The 13,792-nt window shown below is 39.3% G+C and overlaps 1 protein-coding gene across 2 annotated transcripts in view; it reads left to right on the top strand.

The window, feature by feature from the left end:
- Positions 1 to 13,792, top strand: part of GABRB1 (gamma-aminobutyric acid type A receptor subunit beta1) — a 377,502-nt gene that overhangs the window by 348,525 nt on the left and 15,185 nt on the right. For both annotated transcript variants that reach the window (XR_003520832.2, XM_027599170.2), the window contains exon 8: positions 206 to 450. Coding sequence is in view for 1 of the 2 variants with exons in the window: in XM_027599170.2 (XP_027454971.1) it covers positions 206 to 450 (245 nt within the window). In the remaining variant the exon portion in view is untranslated. The remainder of the gene's footprint in view (positions 1 to 205; positions 451 to 13,792) is intronic.

Genomic DNA, 13,792 nt, shown 5'->3' on the forward strand with positions numbered 1-13,792 from the left:
GTACACCCTGTTTTATGATTTGTTCATGGACTGTATGGGGAGCCTGAAACTTTGTCTTTCAAAATGTCTACTCTTTCGCCCAGTGGTTTTTGGCATTACTGACATCATTCTGGGGCACCTATAAGGGAACTGCATCTGTCTTCTCAGTCTTTAAAGGGCAGCTTAATAAGTGCATTCAGCTAAGCTGTGTCTTTCTGTTTAATAGGAATCACCACCGTGCTGACAATGACAACCATCAGCACTCACCTCAGGGAGACCTTGCCAAAGATCCCTTATGTCAAAGCGATTGATATTTACCTGATGGGTTGCTTTGTGTTTGTGTTCCTGGCTCTGCTGGAATATGCCTTTGTAAATTACATCTTCTTTGGAAAAGGCCCTCAGAAAAAGGGAGCTAGCAAACAAGACCAGAGCGCCAATGAGAAGAACAAACTGGAGATGAATAAAGTTCAGGTAATGTATCAAATATTCCCAACAATATTCTTCCAAAATTCATCAGCAGCATGGTGCTCAAGACTCCCATAACAGGGGGAAAAAAAAGTAATTTATCTTCAATACGGCTCAAACACCACTCACTTTTACATATTTGAGAACTGAGGATTGAAGAAGTTAGGTTGAAGTTAACATAGATTAATAACATACCTGGGCCTGAAACAACCCCAAGTCCATTATCCTGGGTGGAATAAATTAAAATTAATGCCTTTTTTATTCTTTGAGAACATCTCTTTAGCTTCTACTTTTATGCTACGTTTCACTGAAATCAAATTAAAATTATGTACATTGAAATACTGTATCTACTATAAATTGTTTTCAAGATGGCACACAGGATAACTATAACTATATAGTTATAAAATTCTATGCAGAAGTTTAATGCCAGATATGCTTGATAAATAAATGAGAGAACTAAAGTGAATCAATTCTGTACTAAGTGGAAATAAAGAAATATGGCCCAGTGGTTACAACCACAGACTGGAATTAAACTGCTTGAGTTTGATTCCCAGCTCTGCTTCTTACTGACTTTATAACGTCAGGCAAATCAACCTATGTGACTCCTCATGTTACCTCTGTTCTCAGGTCATCATCCATAAAACAGAGATTATTATAGTATACCTACCTCACAGAGTTGTTATAAGGACTAGATGAGTTTTTTAAAGCCTAATATTTATAACAATACCTGGAACATAGTGAGTGCTCATTATCACTATAGCTAGCCAGCTCTTATCATTATATATAAGACAGTGTCACTATTTTTCTTTTGCTTTTCATTGGTAGATCTTATGACCTGTGCTTTTGCTGGGTGGAATTAATTAATATTAATGCCTTTTTTATTCTTTGAGAACATCCCTTTAGCCTCTACTTTTATGCTATGTTTCACTGAAATCAAATTAAAATTATGTACATTGAAATACTATATCTACTATAAATTGTTTTCAAGATGGCACACAGGATGACAACTCAAATATTCACTCGTTTGGCCACTGTTCTGAGCATTGGGAATACTTCTCTGAAGGAGACAAATTTCCTGGCTCTCATAGAGTTTAGATTCTACTGTGGGAAGACAGGCAATAAACATATGTGTTTACACACATATTAAGAGGATAATTTCAAGTTGTAGTAAGTGCTATGAAGAAAGTAAAACAGAGTGATGGGTAAGTGAATCATTTGGATTAGATTCAAGGGAACAAGGAACAAAGAGCAGGTGATCAGGAAGACCTCTCTGAGACGTTACCACTCGGTCTGAGACCTAAGTGATGAGCAGCAGTAACCATGCCATGACCATTTCAGGCAGAGGAAATGACAAGTGACAGACTCTGAGGAAGGAATTTCTTGATGTGGGAAAGTACCAAGAGAAGACTAGTGTAGCAAGGGCATAGCAAGCGAGGGAGGAAATGTAGTATGAGAGGTGGTTGGAGAATCAGGCAGAAGCCAAACTATAAATCTTCAAGATGTATCTTCATGCTTTTTAGTGGGATACCAAAACTGGACAAACACTGTCAGGTAACTAGAAAATTATAGGCAAAATACCAAACAGATTCAGCCAAATGGTCAAAATCTGAAGTAACTCTTTCAAATAAATTTTTACTCTTATGTGAAATATTATGCTGGATTCTGTGGGAGAAGGAGGAAGCATGATACTTGCCCTCAAGAATCTCCTGATCTTTCTGGGAAAGAAAATTATACTTATAGGAGGCAATTAGATCATAAAATGAAACAGGACAGCACCTACCTTGAGGAGCATATCTGAAAGGAAAAGGCTTCCCATTGTCTGATTGTAACCATACCAGCCTTAAAAGTATGTTTAGCAGAAGTTTTTAAGACTCCTCATTTCTGTTCCCATTCCTAGCTCAGTTGCCTTCTAAACCAAAGCTGGTCCTCTGCATGGCTTGGAATGTGTGTTAATTGATATATCATGGAGGAAAGGCCTACATCAATAAAAGAGCATAGGTTCACTGGTAGGAAAATCCAAAGATATGAACTGGATGGGCACTCAAAGCAAGTAGAATTTGGAAAGGTAACAAGGAGAAAAGAGGGCCTTTCAATCAGCTAGGAAAGCAATGTTCTCGAGAAAGGTGATTAAATGGAAAGCTCAAGCAAACTGAAATCAATTCATTCAGATCATTTAAAAAGAGCATAAAACAAACTTTAACCAAACTCTTTGGCTATTGCCTTGATTCTACCCCAGGATATCAAAGAACTTTTCTAAGGTGCTATGGGACAAATAAAGGCAAAAGGAAAGGCTTGTATGTCATATCATACCTAGATGTATAATATATATTGCTCTGGAATATAAATGAGTAAAATGTGTCCGTCTAACTGATCTTTATTTCATAAGCAGGCTGTTTGAGTAACATTGGGCTCAAACATAGTAAGATTTCACTGGATCTCAAATCAGGAAACTTTTAGTCCAAAAGAACTGGTATTTTAAATTTTAATCCCAGTAGAAAGCGTAGAAAAATCCAACAATTGTCAGGAGATGAAACACTTAAAGAAGATAACTAGACTAAAAACTCCACAACGGCTTTTCACAGAAACACAAATAGACAAAATTATGCCGAAGTTAATAAACAAATCATGTTAAGATATGAAAAAGCAGTATATATTGGTCTAACCCTCCTGTGGATTAAAAATTATAAACCTTGAGCAAAAATTTATTAAAATCCGCTCAAGGAGATAAGAGAGTAACTGAAAACAAGCAAAAACCAAAAGAGAATCAACCCTCAAAGGAAGGGAATGACACTGTGTGAAATCTCTATACATCTTTGCCCTGAGGCCTCTCCCCAGTCTGGGGGATGTGGGACAGCAGCACTTCAGAAAAAAACAAAACAAAAATACAAAAAACTACAGTTGTATTGGTCTGTTGAGTCAGAACATGGAGTTTGATACTTCCAGAGTTCCTAAAAATCTTGGAAAGAAGTGAGCCACAAGAGAAATTCAGAATGAATATAAACTTCCCACAAATCCGTGGTTGATCCCTGAACTACAAATGTACAAAATGGTAAGAAGTCTGGAAAGGAAAAATAGTTGAAAGGCTGAAAAAGAACAAAAATAAGGGATTCTCTTTGAGTTAAGGAAAAACTAAAATAGACTCACCCTAACTACACATAAAACCAAGTCACTACACATTCCAGGTGACCTATTAGTAATTTAACTGCCCATTAAAACAAAATCCAACATTTGTCAGGGAAAATAACAGAATCTAGAATCTCTATAGTGCATCTTCAACATAGTTAATATGTAATAAAAAATTACTAGGCATGAGAAAAAAACAGGAAAACATTCTCAAGAGAAAAAAATTAGTCATTACAAACAGAATTTCAAAGTCTCAATGTTGGCTTAAAAGATAAGGACCACAATTAATAATAATAACTATAATTAATATATTTAGAAATTCATTGGAAATAGCCAAAAACTGGAAATAACTGAAATATTCTATGATAGGCAAATGGTTAAGTAAACTGTAGTATATTCATAATATGGAAGACTAGCCCAGTAAATAGTAATGTACTATTGATACATACAACAACTTGAATGGATCTCAAGGCCATTATGCTGAGTGGGAAAAAAAAGCCCATCATAAAATATTACACGCTGTATGATTCCACTTATATAATATGCCTGAAATAACAAAATTACAGAGACTGAAGAGCAGGTTAGTGGTTGCCAGGAGTTAGTGATGGAGAGGAGGATTGAGTGTGATTGATTATAGCACACAGCAGATCTTTGCAGTGATGGAATAGTTCTGTATCTTGCAGTGGTGGTTATGTGAATCTTCACATGTAATAGAATTACATAGAACTAGACACACAAACACCAATATCCGTTTCCTGGGTAATATTGTACAATAGTTAAATAAGATACAGTCAATGAGAGAAACTGGGTGAAGGGTATATGGGACATCTTTGTGCTGTCTTTGTAACTTTCTAGGAATCTACAATAATTTTTTTTAAGATTTTATTTATTTATTTGACAGAGAGAGACACAGCAAGAGAGGGAACACAAGCAGGGGGAGTGCGAGAGGAAGAAGCAGGCCTCCCGCGGAGCAGGGAGCCCGATGTGGGGCTGGATCGCAGGGCCCTGGGACCATAACCCAAGCCGAAGGCAGATGGTTAATGACTGAGCCACTCAGGCACCCCAAAAACTACAATAATTTCAAAATAAAAAGTTTAAAATAAAGTCCATAGGAAGAGATTAATATAATATATGAAGAGATGTGGAGTTTCAGAAAAAGATTTGAAACTATGGAAAAGAACCAATGGAAATCATAGAATTGAAAAATGCATTAGATGGATTAGCATCAGATTTTATATAACAGAAGAAAGGATTAAAAAACAAGAAGAATAGGGCGCCTGGGTAGCTCAGTGTGTTAAGCATCTGACTCTTGATTTTGGCTCAGGTCATGATCTCAGGGTCATGAGAACAAGTCCCATTCTGGGCTCTGCGCTGAGCATGGAACCTTCTTAAGATTTTCTCTCTCTCCCTCTGTCCCTACACCCACCACGTGTGCATACTCTTTCTCCCTCTCTAAAAAAAAAAAAAAGAAGAAGAAGAAGAAGAAGAAATGATTAGTGGAATTAAAGGTAATATTGACCATCTCTCAAGTTTTTCATTGCACTAGTTCTTGTCATAAATGTTACTACCTCAAGGATGCCTTAACTGACCACTCCCCCCACTGTTAGTTTATATTTTGTACCATTGTTCTTTGTCCTCACCACATCCTGTGCTTTTCCACCATAGGATTTACCACAATAGTGAATACATGTTTACTTAATTATTTTTTAATGTCTATCTCTCTATTAAACTGCAAGTTTCCCAAGGATTAGCATCGAGGTCCTTGTCTATTATGTTTATTGCTCTTTACTCAGTGGCTAGAACAGAGAAAAAAACAAATATTTGTTGAATGAATAAGTTCTAGAGAACCCTTCTCCATTCAGGATGAGTTCTTAGATACCACCCAAGTTACTGAATGTTACATCATAATGTTTTATAAAACCCTTACATATTCATAATAAGTAAGAAAAAGACTATCTGTAGTTCACTCTAGCTTCTGCTCCAAACTTTCTTACTGTTTCTATCACTCCGATTTTTAATATTTTTAAAGCATGATTTTTATCAATCTCCACTATTCTTTCTGAATCACAGTGTCCTGTAACAGCAGATAGATATAATCTTCAATAACAAAGCAAGTGTTTTACTTCATCTGTTCAGTGTATTATCTCCAGCAGTTAAGATAATAACGCCACCTGTGTGGTATTTAAGAAAGCTACCCCCTGGTTAAATTTAAAAAATAGAAAATGATATTAGATTTTTCCTTTCATATAATATTTGGATGATCCTCCCCTTTCCTTTTAGATACTTGTAAACAGTTGAATTCAAATGATATATGTGCTATGGTCCCAGACAATTTTCATTTGAGGGACCCTAATATTTGCCTTGGTACTATAGAGCACAGTGTGGCATCATTCATTTATTACACATTACTTTTGATAGCTGTGGTTGGGCTGTCATGTCAGGGCTTATTTGTACTGAAGCTTCAGAAGGGCTTGCTTTGCCTTGATTTATATTTCCACCAGCTGCACTGAAGCATCTTTTTATAGGAGTACAGATGCTGAATCCAGACATTAGGAGAGTTTCAACCTCCAAGGTGATAAAGACTGTAGATTCATGAACCCCTCAGGCATCATTTGAAACTAGAGGTGGTATTTAGAGTTTGAAAGATAGATTTCCCAGTATAAGTAGGCTGTAAGTAAGCTACTTCTGAGCCATTTTTACACTAACCTGGAATATACATGGTTGTGTCAGTTGGCGACATGCCTGCCCATTTGCAAATAAATCCACCTAAGGTGGAATGGTTGCATGGGCAGTCTGTAATCAGATACTGATTCAAAATCATTTGAAGTCATGGGGGACATCAGTGAGATCTGCCAAAAATTCACACCAAATGTGCTGTTGTAACCCCAACAGTTAAGAAATAGAATTTCCCTTCAGAATCAGATATTGATACTGTAATCTGGCCTCTTTTCTCTTATTCTTATTCTCTGTGGTGTGTCATCTACAGTTTCAGACACTTTTAGACATCTGCACTTTCAGACAACTTTCTAAATGGAAATCAGCTCTGTTACTGTGATTAATTCCAGGATACATAATGCATGTGAAAACAGACATCCTAAAGGTCAACAGCTCTTTCCTTAAAACTAGCTTGAAACAGATGGATACCTACATTAGCCTTTGAGCCTGGGACCTACCCAGCTTCGCTGCCTTGTCCTCGGGCCAACTAGGACACTTCTCTCAGCCTTTGATGAAATTTTAACATTTCTCACTTAGCATCTTGGATTTTGGAGAAATTCAGGCAGGACCTTTGATTTCTAATGACAGCCTGTGTTAGCAGTTCATGAGCTTCTTCAGCCCTCAAATCCCTGCCCAAATCTGGCTCAGTTCCATGCTTTGTTCTCCAGTCTTGACTTAATGTAGCTAATCTCTAGATGCTTCAACAGTCTAATTTTCCTCTCCAGGAATCTCCAAATCAGTCTCCCTTTCTCCCTCTTTCTCCCTCTCTTTTTCTCTCTCTCTCATTTTCTCTCTTGCATCTAGTGTCCATTTACTTCTATATCCAAACAGCTAGAATTCTTTTGTAAATGAGAAAGAAATTGAATTTACTTAATCGGCTTAAGAAAAAGTTGGGGGGTTTTCTTGGCACACATAAATGGAAAGTCCATGAATGGTTCTAATTTCACATGTGGCTATATCCAGATACTTAAACAATGTAATCAGAAAGCATCTCTCTTCATCTCTTCACTCTGCTTTTCTTTATATTGGCTTTACTTTGAGTAGACCCTTCCCTCATGATGGTTCCAAAATGCCTAAGTTCATATATTCAAAGCTTTACAACCCTAACCCAAAAGTACTGTCTTATAAGCAAGAGTTACAACAACAACAACAAAGTCTTAGGATTGAATCTTTTGAATCAACTTGAGTCATATTCTCATGCAGAAATCAATCTCTCTGACCAGGAAGATGGAAAACACTAGATGTCCAGGTCTGGGTCACATGCCCATCCCTGGAGCCTCGAAGATGCACTTAGGCCTACCTCAACCACATGCACCAAAGAATGTCAGGTAATGTTATCAGAAGAAGGTGGCATGGAATCAGACAGGTCAAACCAATAGGTATCCACCATAATCCACCTTCGACTCTGCCTGAAGGAAAATATCCATACTCCTTAACATGGGATCCAGCACCCACTGTGATGCCATTCTGCTTTCCTCTTCTGCTTCATTCTCCTCCCTCTCCCCTTCACCAACACACTCTTTGTTCCAGAAGTACAACTCACAGTTTTCCCAGATTGCCATGTTTTCACTCTTCAGTAACTTTGGCTTGTTTCCCAGAATTCACCTCTTGACTGACGTCTTCCCTCACTCATCAGGCTAAGTTGATGCTCTTCCTACAGCTTTCCACTGCACACTATGCATACTTTATTTTTTAATTTGAAAAATATTTAATATTTAACTTTAACAAGTATTTAATGAGGGCACACTATGGGAATACCCTCTGTGCCCTGGGTATAGTCAGCAATGAATGAATAAAACAAAACCTTTCATTTGGATGAGAGAGAAAGACAATGAATATCATATACACAAATATATCACACCCAAACAATGAACAGGACACCCACAAACACACGTACAATGCCAGATAATAATAAATGCTATAAAGAAAAACAGACTAGGCCTTGAAAACAGACACTGTATCTTCCACTTTCGGTATTCCAACGCCTGTCATAGAGCCTGGCACAAATCAGGCACTTAAATGACTTTTAAAATAAGTGAACTAATGAATTAATGAATTAATTACAAAACCAAGCAGGATGCTCTTTTTTCTTAAGATTTTATTTATTTATTTGACAGAGTGATAGATAGAAGAGCACAAGCAGAGGGAATGGCAGAGGGAGAGGGAGAAGCAGGGTCTGCACTGAGCAGGGAGCCCGATGAGGGACTTGATCCCAAGACCCTGGGATCATGACCTAAGCCGAAGGCAGACGCTTAACCATCTGAGCCACCCAGGCGCCCCAAGCAGGATGCTATTAAAATTCATGTGTAACTGGAAACTTTTTTCCTATTATATTCCTAGTGTTATAAAAACAAAATTTTTAAGCCTCTCCTAAAGTGAGAACTGTTTGGTACTTTTCAAAATTTAAAAATATATATAATAAATATTTTCTAATGAAGGACATTTATTTTGCTTAGGAATAGTCCGTGGTAACAATAGGTGTGTATTATTAATAGATTGCTTTCAACCTGCACTGATAATTTTTTTTTTTTTTTAGCGAGAGAGTCAGAGGTGGGAGGAGAAGCAGAGGGAGGAAGAGAACCTTAAGCAGGCTCCGTGCCCAGAACAGAGCCTGACACAACGCAGGGCGGCACAGGACTCAATCCCACGACCCTGAGATCATGACCTGAGCCAAAATCCAGAGTCAAACTCTTAACTGACTGAGCCACCCAGGCACGCCGATACTTTTCTCAGCAATTCCTTCTCCTGAAATCTCTATATTAGAATGGAAAGTGATTGATAACTCCACTCTGCCTTTACTTCATAACATTCTCCAGTTGGGAGGAATAAAATCTAGAAGTGCATTGTTGATTATCTTAGGAAACCACAGCTCTTACAGTAAGAAGATCATACCCAATGTGATACAGTAACCAGGACTTATCCACAGAAGTGTAGTATTCCACAAACCCCAAGACATTCACAAGCACATTAACATCACACATTTTAAATATCTCCTTTTCAACTATGTGAAAAGTAATGATTCCTCTGACCAAAATCCCTCTTTTAAATCTTTTTTTTTTTTAAGATTTTATTTATTTGTCAGAGAGAGAGTACAAGCAGGGGGAGCAGAAGGCAGAGGGAGAAGCAAGCTCCCCACTGAGCAGGGAGCCTGATGCGGGACTCGATCTCAGAACCCTGAGATCATGACCTGAGCCGAAGGCAGATGCTTCACCGACTGAGCCACCCAGGCGTCCCCCAAATCCCTCTTTTATTTACCTGAAGAGCAAAACATTACTGAAGAAATTTGGGATGAATATTTTAAGGGGATTCACTGAAGATGAATCCAAAAAATGGCCTTTGTTTGCATCATTCAGAGTTCAATGAATTTGCTGATTATAATGCATTTTATATTTAATTGTAAAAAGCACTCATCTCAAATATTGGGACTCCCTAAGCCCATGTATAAAACGCTCCTATGTATAAAATAGTTCCTGTTTTCTTGTTTCTATCATTCTCTCCTCAAAGCTCAATGAACTCCCACTCACATCAACTTAAGAGATTACTCCCCAGCCTTCATGTTATGTATCTCTCAGGCTTGAACGGTGCATATTTGTAATTCATTCTTACCTGTCTGAAATCAGTTAACTGCTTTATGGATTTTTAGGTACACCAGTATCAGCTAGGACCCTTGCAATGCCTGTGTAAAATGCAGACTGGGAAGACCTTAATTTATTTATTTTTTTTAAGATTTTATTTATTTATTTATTTGACAGAGAGAGACACAGCAAGAGAGGGAACACAAGCAGGGGGAGTGGGAGAGGGGGAAGCAGGCTTCCCGCCGAGCAGGGAGCCCGATGCAGGGCTCAATCCCAGGACCCTGGAATCATGACCTGAGCCGAAGGCAGACGCTTAACAACTGAGCCACCCAGGCGCCCCGGGAAGACCTTAATTTAGAATGAAATGAGCTCAAACCTTTATTTCTAACAAGCTTTCCAATAAATTCAGATGCCCGATAATGTCTGAGAACTACTACCCTAGAGATTCTAGCCACTTATGTGTCCTTGGCCATTGAAACACAACAGAATTCAGACAGACGACTCCACGTCTGAGTGTCAGAGTTCCTCACTGTACAGACATTTACTCAGGTGCTCTGGCACAGCATCAGCCTCTTTTCCAGGAGGGCGCAGGCGATATACAGTGATGAATAGTAACAGTAATGAAAGAGCAGCTGCTCTCCTGGAGCTTACATCTCAGCTGAATAACAAATGTGTAAATAAATACATGATATAATGGCAAATGATGATAATTATGGTGAAGAAAATGGTGAGGAGGTAGGCAGGTAACCACCTGAGGACGATCATTCCAGGAGAGAGGAACAGCAGGTGAAAATGCCTTGAGGACTTAGGAGCATCAGGGACCAGCCAACAAAAGACCAGTGTGAGCAGAGGGCTCCAGAGCAGAGTGGTAGGAACTGAGGGCAGAGGTCCCTGAAGGACTTCAAACCACGGGGTGCTTTGCAGATTTGGATGAGAAATCTGATTTTGTTCTTTGTCTTGGGAAGTAGCTAGATTTAAACAGGGGAGACCTGGTCTGGTTTACATTTTTTAAGTATTACTCCAGCTGCTATGTAGAGAAAAGACCACCAGGCTTCCTTCCTGGAAAGAGGAAGATCAATTATGCAGTAAGACATGATGATGGGGAAAAGTGGTCAGAATCAGGATGCGTTCAAAAGTAAAGCCATTTGGATCTGCTCATACACTGAATGGGGGAAACGAGGCAAAGAAAGGGATCCAGGAGAAATTTCTCTACCTGAGTAATGTTCTGGAAAATTGCCACTTGTTTCATTTATCTCTTTTTCCTTCTTTATGTCCTAAATAATAGAGTGCAGATTTGTCTATATTTATGTAGGTTTGTGCTTAATCTTCGATAGCGTCTTGAAACGACAATGAAGTTTCTGCTTCTACCACTGGTTGTCAGGACATGGCAAAGAGACACACGAATCATCTCCAGCAAAGCTTCCCATTCCGCCCCCCGCCCCCGCCCCCCCCCACCACCAAACCAAAAGGTTTCAGGAATTTGAGATGAAGGGATTGCCATTTGGCAGCCCTGGTGAGAGCTAATGACTGGCAGCGACAGCGCGAGACGTGGTACATTCTTTGAGCAGGACGGGCAGATGTGAGTCCTGGCTCTGTGGTTCTCTGCTCCTTTCAGGTGAAGGCAGCCGTCTGCACCGGATACCCTCAATTAAATAGATTTTGGGCTTCTGAAAGACATCTCCTTCTGCGGTGAACTTCACTTCACTTGGATTCCTGTGCTGTACTTCAGAACCACTCAGTAAATGTGAATCTAATTGAATTGGCTAGCAAGAAGGAAATAACTTTCTGTTTGCAAAGTAGATTGAGCCCAGAGGTATTTCTCAACAGGGCTTTAAAACTGACACTGAAAACAAGATTATATTTTATTCCAGTTACACTGAAATGAGTTCTGCTATATTTACATACGGAAAATATCCAGAACAGTTCAATTCAGTGAACTTGATTTTGCGCGCGCGTGCCCACGCGCGCGCGCGCGCACACACACACACACACACACACACACACACACACACACCCCCCTCCCGGACACCTAGCACTGTGCCTGGCACATAATAAGTACTCAATATCATCTGCAGAGAGAGAGAGAGAGAGAGAGACAGGAAGAGAGAGAGACGAAGTTGGTTTTTGAAGTTATTATAATCAGGGAAGGTACACAGGTACACACCATAAGCAAGATTTCAACTGAGCCTTAAAGAAAATATATTGAGGGCGCCTGGGTGGCTCAGTTGGTTAAGCGACTGCCTTCGGCTCAGGTCATGATCCTGGAGTCCCGGGATCGAGTCCCACATCGGGCTCCCTGCTCGGCGGGGAGTCTGCTTCTCCCTCTGACCCTCCCCCATCTCATGTGCTCTCTCTCTCTCTCTCTCTCTCTCTCTCTCTCTCTCAAATAAATAAATAAAATCTTTAAAAAAAAAAAAGAAAATATATTGATTAACATGCAAAACCCAGGAAGGAACGTTATATTTAAGGCAAAGAATATCCTGTATTTTAATCCCAAATCGAGCACTTTTTCTTTGTTTAGTCGCAGGCCATTTACTTAAGCTCTCTGAATCTCTATTTCGCTACTTACTGAACTAGGATAATATTATATATTTCATAGTGTTGTTATAAGAAATAAGTGAGATAAATTATGTAGTAGGATTCAACAAATAGTAGGTATTAACAACAACAAAAATTAATATTAACTCCCTGAATAAAGAAGCCAGTAGAAGTGCCGGTGAGGGCATAATGGGTAGCTCCATTAGGCTAGAGCCACACGCCTTTCAGAGGGAAATGACAGATGGCAGTAGAGGGAGAGGCCGGATTTAGTCACCATCTCTCTCTCCGACTACCTCTAAGCTTAAAGCTATCAAATGCATCATTAAATTCACTGCGGGATGTGATGAAGGCCGAGGGCTATGAAGCAGTCCTTTCTCAGTAAAGAGCACGTAGCTTTGAAACAGACAAGACACGGGTAGTACTCTCCGATCTGGCAGCGGAGTAAACGTGAGGCAGTTGGCTGTAGCAGGTGATAAACAAGGAATATATACAAAGCAGCTACCATGATGCTAGGCACATGGTGGACGCTCAAATCTTCGTTCTCTCATCAGGGATGTACTAGCATCATATCCCGCCACTCTCTCTACCTTTCTTTGCTGTCTTTGCCTCCTCCTATGCTTTATTCAGTCTTTCTTGGTCACCCGTTTCTTTCGTCTGCTTTCCTATACCTTTGGCATTCGAAAGTCTTTACTGAGATTCATTTCATCTGAAAGCCTTTATAGAGCACTTACCGTAATTCAGGCACTGTGCTAATAACACTAGATTCAAACACCGCTGCCCTGTGCTACCCTTGGAAGTACTTCAAACTCATTTGCATGAATGAGCACATCCCCTCAAGGTAAATTAGTTTGCAAAGTGCATCTGCGTGAAGTTAAACAAAGCCACACTGCAGGTCAAATGTGCTCACATCTTCTGTAGTTCCGTAAATGTGTGTGGGCGTAGCATAGACAAAAACCCAGGAAATCTGGGCTAGGCACCACTCAAATGGCAGGAAGCAATCAATAATGGTGGACACAGAAGTCAAAGCATAGCCAGGCATATCTTTTTGACCCCTGAATCCTACTTCTGGCAATTTAGCCTGAGGAAATAATTATGGAGATGCACAAAGATTTATTTAGCTAAAAGATGTCCCTTGCAGGCTTGTTTATATAACACTGCAAAAGTAAAACAAGCCTTAACATCTAAAGAGCGGTCAACCCAATTATGCTTTATCCATATAAGCTGTTAATAAATGATATCACAGAGGAATAATTATTACCATGGTAATAGGACCAGGTACACTATTAACTGACCAAAGCAGATTGCTAAGCAAAATATACCAGGTGAGCCTGTGCTTGTAAGTATATACAAACAGAAAAAAGACAGGAGGGCTGGCAGGATATTAAAAATAACAAAAA

Source organism: Zalophus californianus, chromosome 2, assembly GCF_009762305.2.
Source record: "Zalophus californianus isolate mZalCal1 chromosome 2, mZalCal1.pri.v2, whole genome shotgun sequence".
In the NCBI taxonomy this organism is placed as follows: Eukaryota; Metazoa; Chordata; class Mammalia; order Carnivora; family Otariidae; genus Zalophus; species Zalophus californianus.